The 8,361-nt window shown below is 47.7% G+C and overlaps 1 protein-coding gene across 4 annotated transcripts in view; it reads left to right on the top strand.

Moving 5' to 3' along the window:
* Positions 1 to 8,361, top strand: part of Thada (THADA armadillo repeat containing) — a 294,404-nt gene that overhangs the window by 249,929 nt on the left and 36,114 nt on the right. For all 4 annotated transcript variants that reach the window (XM_029531298.1, XM_029531301.1, XM_029531299.1 and 1 more), the window contains 4 exons: positions 363 to 481; positions 1,006 to 1,078; positions 4,213 to 4,366; positions 7,527 to 7,658. In XM_029531298.1, coding sequence (XP_029387158.1) covers positions 363 to 481; positions 1,006 to 1,078; positions 4,213 to 4,366; positions 7,527 to 7,658 — 478 coding nt within the window. The remainder of the gene's footprint in view (positions 1 to 362; positions 482 to 1,005; positions 1,079 to 4,212; positions 4,367 to 7,526; positions 7,659 to 8,361) is intronic.

The raw sequence follows: 8,361 nt of genomic DNA, 5'->3' as shown, positions 1-8,361 counted from the left end.
AAAAGGAGGCTGGCACATAGCAGAGCTACAAGACCAAAGGTCCTAAGGTAGCCTGAGTACTTAGTGAGACCCTGTCTGACCACTAAGGAGTAGGGAAAGGAGGAAGTATATCTGCTTGCTCTAGCATGTGTGAGACCGTACAGCCTTCTAGCTTTGATGTTAGGTCCAAGGACCCTCAAGCTTGTCACTGTTCTGCCCTGCCTCAGTTTCTCTAAGATGTTAGAAAGGAAAAAAGTCAGTGAAATTTGGGGGCCTTCTGAAAATAGATTCGCCCTTCCTTGTTGTTAAAAGTGATCTTGATTTGGGAGCACAAGACTTTTCCCTGAGTTTCTTTATCTTGTTTTCTTTGATTTGACTTGTAGGTCCTAAAGATTCTCTATCACTTGAACCCCAGCGAATGGCTTCCCCAGACAGAGTGCTATACTCACCTCTCCCCAAAGGAGTTCCTGATGTGGACTATGGATATTGCTGCCTGTGACAGGTTTGCCCCAGGGCTTTTGCACAGCCTTGACAGACTACACCTCCTCAGGCATCAGCCTGCTCTCTGCACTCCCTAAGAGCTCAGAGCTCAGCTTCCTCCTCAGCCTCAGCCTGGGAGCTGGGCTCTAAACTCTACTAACAATAGTGGCAGATCTTCACACTAGTGCAAGCAGTTGTACAAGCAGGGAAAGAATTCACACCTACAAACATCATGGACCATCCACATAAACATTTGTGCATAAAATATGTTAGATTTGGGCCTAGGGATATAGCTCAGTTGGCTAAGTGCTTATCTAGCATCAGCAAAACCCTAGCTGATTCCTGGTACCACGGGTAGCACATACCCGTAATCCCAGTTCAAAAGAGGTGTTCAGGGTCAGCCTTGCCTACATAGTGAGTCTGAGGTTAGTGTGGGTTATATGAGACCCTGTCTCATCTTAACTGTTTAACTTGACTTGTGTATGTGGTTATTGAGGATTTGTGAGTGTGCATATGCCTGTGTGTTAATTTTGTTCTATTTTCCAGATCTGAAATCCAGGGAGTATCTCTGAAGCTTGCCTCTAAAATAATTGCCTACCGCGTGCAGAGTTGTGAGAAGGTGAGGCTAATTCTGTACCTGTCCTGAGGTCTGGGGTTTACCCAGAGTGTGACAGTAAAAGGTAATTGTCCCAGCAGGCAGAATCATGGTGACTCCATAGAAATGTGGCTTGTGCTGAAGTTTGCAAAGACTCTGAACTTATGCTTTCCTCTCTCTTGTTTTAGCCATTTCTTACTAGAAGCCTCTCAGAGTGACAGTCCCCAACACACATATGTTGATGACTTCCTCCCCATTTCTGTAGCTAGACTGTATTTTAAGAGGAATAAGCAGTCAATTCTGAGAATATTTAAGATTACAATGTATAAGCTAATAAGTCTGATGATATATTACACTGGCTGAAGGTGAGGTAGGTGCCCTGCCTACTGTGTGGCTGAGCTGCATCTGAACCAGGTCCTATATGTGCACTACCTGTCCCACGTGCCCTTTGAAGGTGAAATGGAACCAAGGGAAGCAAGGCAGCTCCATGGGAAGATGCTGAGACAGACACATTCTTACCTAGGTGTGAGTGAGAGACATAGGACCGAGGATTGCAAACATTGCAGAAGAGGGACAGAAAGAATGTAAGAGCCACAAGACATGGAGAAGGCAGGGGAACCCCATTGTCCAGACACAGCACATTAGTATAATCCCAACCCCCCAGTAGCTGTGTTTACTTATGCCAGGTCTGCATAACAAGTCCTCTCAGGCTCTATTCCTTGAATCACAGGCTCTGAGGACTAATGGACTCTGAGAAAGTAGACTGATTTTTAAGTTGTGTAAGCACTAGTGAACTCACCAGACTCCAGCGGAGAGTGTCAGTACTAAGACCACACAGACGGTACTATTCAAACCCAGGGGAATGCAGATAAAACAAAGCACAGGTGTGGAAGAGTGGCAGGGAAGAAGGGAGGGCACAGGACATGGAAGGAGATGAGAGAGTAGGGGGAGAGCAATAAGAATGCATTATATATGTCTATAAAATTATAAAGAACACATCTTATTTAAAAAGGCAGACACCACCATCTCAGGGAGTGAGTAGACAGTGGCCAGTCTGCAGTACAAACACCTCTTCTCATTGTGCTCCTGGGTCCTGCATGATCACAGGGAAGCCAGCACCAAGACACATGTTGGAGATTCAGAGATGCTCAGACTATTGAGAGAAAGAGACTGCTGGGCCACTGTGGCAAATGGCAGGACTCAGAACCCAAGGGGAAAAAGTGAGTGCTTAGTGGCTGAGGAGCGCTTGAGAGAGGAGGCCAAGATCAGATTGCCCAAGGCTGGGCCAGGGTAAAACCCTGGGGTTAGCATTAGCAAGCAAGATTCCTTGGCTTTGAACGACAAAGCCATGACCAAAGATCAAACCTAGGTCATAGAAGATACAAAAATGTTTAAAATAAGTAAGTAAAAAAGAAGAAAACAGTGTTTGGAAGGGTAAGAGAAATACGATGAGACATGATTTGTTTTCAAACAATTCAGAGGTCCGGGGCTACAGCTCAATAGCAAAAGTAGCTTAGCATGCACAGGGTCCTTCCCCGGCACTCCAAAACAGAAGCCTGTCATTCCAGCACTCCTGAGGCTGAGGCATAAGGACCACAGAGAGCACAGCTCCACAGAGAGATGCCGTCTTAGGACACAAACAGCACCAGCAAACCACAATAACCCCCAGGGTCTACGGCAGCAGTCTAGCCAGCAGAAGCAATGCTCCTAGAGAGACCAGTCTACAGTGCGCTCTGCCATTTGCCTCCATAGCCAGCTGCTTGGAACTTGAATGAAGTACTATCCCATAAAACTGGAAACATTTTCTAGGGAGAGAAAAATCCACAGAGCAGTAGACGGACATGGAAAAACACTGAAGCGCTGGGGCAGGAGCTGGCATTGCCCCAGAGCAATCAAGGAAATCAGTAGGCTCGTGTGGTACAGGTAAAGACAGTCGGCTCCCTGCAAGTGTCTTGGAATACTGCTCTCTGGTTCTCTTATGGAGGACTTCATGAATGAAAGACATTGCTTTCTCCCACTTTGGGGACTTCCCAGAGAGGGCCTTTTCACTGCTTAATAAGACCGAAGACATGGTAGAGTGTGGCACATGGTGAGAAGGTGTGAAGAAAGGGAGCAGACAGGCAAACAGATGGGAGAATTCACCTGTACAACAGAGCTGCTCCTGTCATGATTAGCCCAGCCTAGAGACAATAGCATTCATTTATCTGGGAATGTTCTGAGGCCCCACTCTCATGATCTCATACAGCATGTCACCACAGCAGCTTGATTTCAACATGACCTCCAAGGTGCACCAGGAAGTCATTCGCACAGAGTGACAATCTCCTTTCTAGGAAAAGTGAGCAATGAGTATACGTGCTAAAAATAAACCAAATGCCACAATTCCGAGTACAATATTATTTGACCTTGAAAAGAAATAAATAAAGCTTAGAACCCTTAATCTGCTGGGTGTGGTGTTATATACCTGTAATCCCTGCACTTGGGAGGTAGAAGGCGGAAGAATTAAGAGTTCATGGCCAGCCTGTGCTATGTGAGGCCCTTCTAGAATAAAGGAAAACATCAGTGTAAAAAAGAAGCTGCTCACAGAAAGAAAACCACATAGACTGAGGCAGAGCCACGGAGCCAGAGAATACCATGTCAGGGCTAAAGGGACCGCGGATAGGGAGTGGCAGGAAGAGTGCTTGGAAGTTGAACAGAAGAGAAGTCGCTGTGTTTACCCTGACCCTGACATCACACAACACACAGTCAGCAGCATCACCAAGTGCCACAGACACCTTCATCTTAGGTGTCAGAGTTGCAAAAGAAAATTGTGCATTAGGTACCAGTAAAGCTCTGTTACTGGCATGCTCGCTCCCTCCCTCCCTCCCTCCCTCTCTGTCCCTTTCCCTTCTCCCCCTCTCTCTCTTGGCTAGTGCCCTTTCTTTCTCTTCCCACTCCCCCTTCTCTCTCCAGTGGTGACTTCCCTGGCCTCAGTCCTTGGGGCCAGTGAACTCGCCTGCCCAATAGCGGCTTCCCAATAAACCTGCATTTAATATAATAAATAAATGAGTTCTTGTTGCTGCAAACAGAGGGCTTTGCTCCAAGTGGGCACTGGAAAGTTGCTGCTTCCTGGGGCTGCCGGTGCAGCTTGATGGAGCCCTTCCCTCCTTCTGTGTTCTCAGAACAAAGATCCACTCGCCCCTGAGCTGAGGCAGTGGGTCCAGCTGGTTGTCTGGTCCTGTGGAGACCATCTTCCTACTGCATCTAGACTGGCTGTTGCTGAAGTCCTCACAAGTACCGCACCCCTGTTCCTCACCAGTCCCCAGCCCATTCTCGGTAAGTGTGCTAATCGAGGCCCTGCACCCAACTCAGCAAACACAGGAAGAGACACACATTCCAGGCTAAAAGAAGGGGTGCTTAGCTAGGTGCTGGTGGTGCACGCCTTTAATCCCAATACTCGGGAGGCAGAGGCAGGCGGATCTCTGAGTTTGAAGCCAGCCTGGTCTAAGAGCAAGTTCCAGGACAGCCAGGGCCACACAGGGCTAAAACCTTATCTTGAGGGGGCAGGGAATGATGTCATATGTGATGCCTTTACATGTTTCCAGGGGGTTTCTCTGCATAGTTTATATTCTGAGTATTTCTTAACAATGGCTGCTTTTCTTCTTTTTCTTCTATCTTATCACCCAAGCCATTCTACATCTATTTTATCAGAGCACCCATGAACTTTGCAGTCTTTCTTATCTGTAAATCTGAGCCTTTTGGTAGGCCATTACTAAAACCCGTCATTTGAGACAGTGTCACTGTGTAGCCCAGGAGAACCTTGAACTTGAGAAATTCCTCCTGTCTCAGCCTCCAAGCACTGGGATTCTCAGTGGACACCAACGTGCTCAGCTGCTGGAGAGTTTTGAGTAGGTTCCTGCTGTCTCAGGCTAGACCTGCACACCCTTAACATGGCTCACTAGGCCCTTTCTGTTTCATCCCTGGCCTACCCTACTGCCTCATCATCTGCCACACCCTTCCTCGGGCCTATTTGTCCTCAGTAGGGACCAGCTCTCCATAAACAACCCCTGCTTGATTGACTTGTTTGCCTTTCAAAACTCAGCCTCTTACACCCGGGAGTCCTTTCCAGTAGCCCCTGTGGTGCTAAGGCTGACCTGAGGCTTCTGCCTGATGTCCCTGCTGGGCTGCTGGGTCCCTCACTACTGAGCTTAGCTCGGGATCAGCCCTGGGATAGAAAAGGCACTGCTTCAGTCGGGGTTGTGCAGCTCTCAGCTGACTTCTGAATGCGTCCCTCCCTCCTCGCTGTCACTCCCACACCTAGAGAGAGTAGCTAGGAAAAGCTACATGCCAACAGTACTGAAGAAAGCGGAAAGCCTGGCAAGATGAAGGGCTCGGGGCGCTTACGTAACGTTTGTATTGTGCTGCTTTGGAGTTTGTTTTGATTTATAAACATGGGGTTTAGTTAAAGGAAACCCAGGAGCACAGGGCCAGCTCCAGTGCAGAGCCTGCCCTCTTCTCCGTGTAGACTTCCTACGTACTGAGGTACTCACTTCCCATCAGCTGGTCACCGACCGTCTCTGCTTCTTCCACGCCTGCCCCAAGGAGCTTTCAGCTCTGTTGTAGGACTGAGGAAAGAACTTTTTTAGGTGTTAACACTGAAGTGGAAGCATGAACCTATAAAGGTTCTTGCAATCAGGTCCTACAAAGTGCCACTGGTGCAGCCTTTGGGAAGTAATATCATCCGAGACCCTCCTGTTACAACTTAATCGCTAAACCGAGAGCAACAGGAGAAAAGGCTAGCAAACTTTGGCTAGGGCCGGCACGGTGGTCCATGCCTGTAACTCTAGCTGCTTGAAAGGCCAAAGCCAGCAAAACCAGCCTAGACAACTGGTAAAGCTTCTCTCTCAGAGGCGCTTTGTTCTCCTCTTGGGCAAGCATTCTCAGTAAGGGCAATACCATCTCGAAGCACATTTTCCTGAACAACTTTGGTTGCTCTGTCACTCAAACAAGTAAAATGTGTATAAAATGACCTGAAATTGTTGTGTGGAATTGAGTCTTGTTCGTGTTAGCTGCGGGTCCTGGGGATGCCATGATCAGCAAAGGCCAGTGGCCCATGTGCACATGAAGAACTGCAGCCAGTCAGGTCGAAGTGGACTAAAGAGAGCAACTTGAGGGGTTCAAAGGCCCTTCTTTGTAAGACAAAATTCAAGATGGATTCCTTGGTGGCACACTCCTGAAGTCACAGCCTTTGGGAGGTAGGAGAGGGGGATTTTAAGAGTTAAAGGCCATCTAAGGCTAATAGCAAATCTGAGGCCAGCCTGGACTGCTAGAAACCCAGTCTCAAAAATTTAAAAAATAGAAGTGTAGAGTCTCTAAGGAGGAGTAGAGATTAAAGCCTGATCTGGGAGGAGGGTGAGAACTACTCCAGATGGCACTGACGGGGGGCAGGGGAGCCACTCAGACCACTGCCTTTAGAGGTGTGGGTGGTATTTTGTCACTGCCCTCAAATGAAACCCTCTACAGACCTGTACTTGCACTGTCTGCTGCCCCTCTCCTCCTGAAATATGTCCCTGTAGCCCAGTCCCATGTCTTCCTGCAGCCACTGGGCTTGATTTTGATCTCATTAATCTACATTCTAGATGTCTTGCCCTTGGTGCTGCTCAGAGCACCTTCTGCCTTTCCATCTGTGCACAGCAGCACCACATGGAAATCTGCAGATTTAGTGCTAAGAGCCTACAGTAGCAGAGACATGAAACTGAGGATGGCCCTTTTCATGTGCCTTCCCCACTTGTGGTTCTTGTCCCCAAACACATTGGCACTTTGCATTCCAGAACTGGTAAGTTCTCACAGTCTCGTAAATCAACATTAAACTAGTTTCTGCAAAGTGCAATGCACACGTTGGGTTTTTTAAGACAAGGTCTCGCCATATAACTCAAGCCGGCCTTGAATTCACTGCATAGCCAAGGCTGGTATTATTAGTATGTGCCACCAGTCTTCAATTGTTTTTTCTCCCTGACACAAGGTCTCATTATATAGCCCTGGCTATCCTGGAACTCTGTATGTAGACCTCTGGCCTTGATCTCACAGACATCTACCTGTTTTCTAAGTGCTGAGACTCGAGACATGACAAACATTCTTATTGCATAAATCATGATTCTGGAGAGAGTTGCGCAGAGCCTTGTAGGCCATCAGCACCTCTGGAGTGCCTAAGGCTGCTTGACTACAGAAGTCTTTCCTCCTCCCACAAAAAAATAAAATAATTTAAAAAAAAAAAAAAAAAAGATATTTCCAAGTTTCCCCAGCAGGGTCCTTTCTGTTCCAGTGTTGTTCTGATCCCCAGGTCTTCCTGTCTTACAATAACACCCTACATCCCGAAAAAGAATGCCTGTCGCTTCTTCGTGAACGTCCCCTCCCACATGAGCCTGAAGCACGTCACTGCATGCTTGTTGGTGGGACTGCAGACGGCTTGAACTCACTCCCTCTGGTCTCTTCACAGAACTGCAGGACACACTGTCTCTCTGGAGGTGTGTGCTTACCCTCCTGCAGAGTGAGGAGCAGCCCATCAGAGAGGCAGCCACAGAAATCGTGACAACAACCATGTCACAAGGGAACACTTGCCAGTCAACAGGTACTTTGTTCTTCACCTGTATCATATACCTTATTGCTCCATAACCAGGACGGGCAAACTTAACCAGAAGATGCCATAGAACGGATATTTTAAGTTTTGTCTAACCATTTAGCCTTTTCCTCAACCTTAGCATTGTGATGGGAAACAGCCCTGAAAAGCCACAAGGCATTGTGATGCTATGGGACAAAGTATTCTTTAGCACTAGAAACAGGAGGAAAGGGTAGGACGGTTACAGTCAGTGGGAACAAGATGAAGTGCCTGGGCTTTAGCTTGATCTTTCCACAGCACAGTTCAACTGTTGGGAGCCCTCCTCCTTCACACAGCGCCATTGATACCAAGCATTTCCTCGACCCCCTCACCACAGCACCTTTTCCTGCCCCACACATAGCTGCCTTCTGTGGAGATCTGTAGTAGAAACTAGTGATTCTGGGAGGCCCAAAAGAATTTTTAACTCAGGGTACTGGTAAAGGTGGTTTAGTGGGTACGAGCACCAACTCTTCCAGAGGACATGGGTTTGATTCCCAGCAGCTCAGAACCTCTGTAACTTAACTTCAGTTCCATATGCTCCAGTACCCTCTTCTGGTCTCCCCAAAGTGCACAGACATATATGCAGGACAAACACTCATACACCTAAAATAAATAAGGAAGGAAGGAAGGAAGGAAGGAAGGAAGGAAGGAAGGAAGGAAGGAAGGAAGGAAGGAA

This window comes from Mus pahari, chromosome 18 (assembly GCF_900095145.1).
Source record: "Mus pahari chromosome 18, PAHARI_EIJ_v1.1, whole genome shotgun sequence".
Lineage (NCBI taxonomy): Eukaryota > Metazoa > Chordata > Mammalia > Rodentia > Muridae > Mus > Mus pahari.
This window is presented reverse-complemented; position numbering and strand designations above follow the sequence as displayed.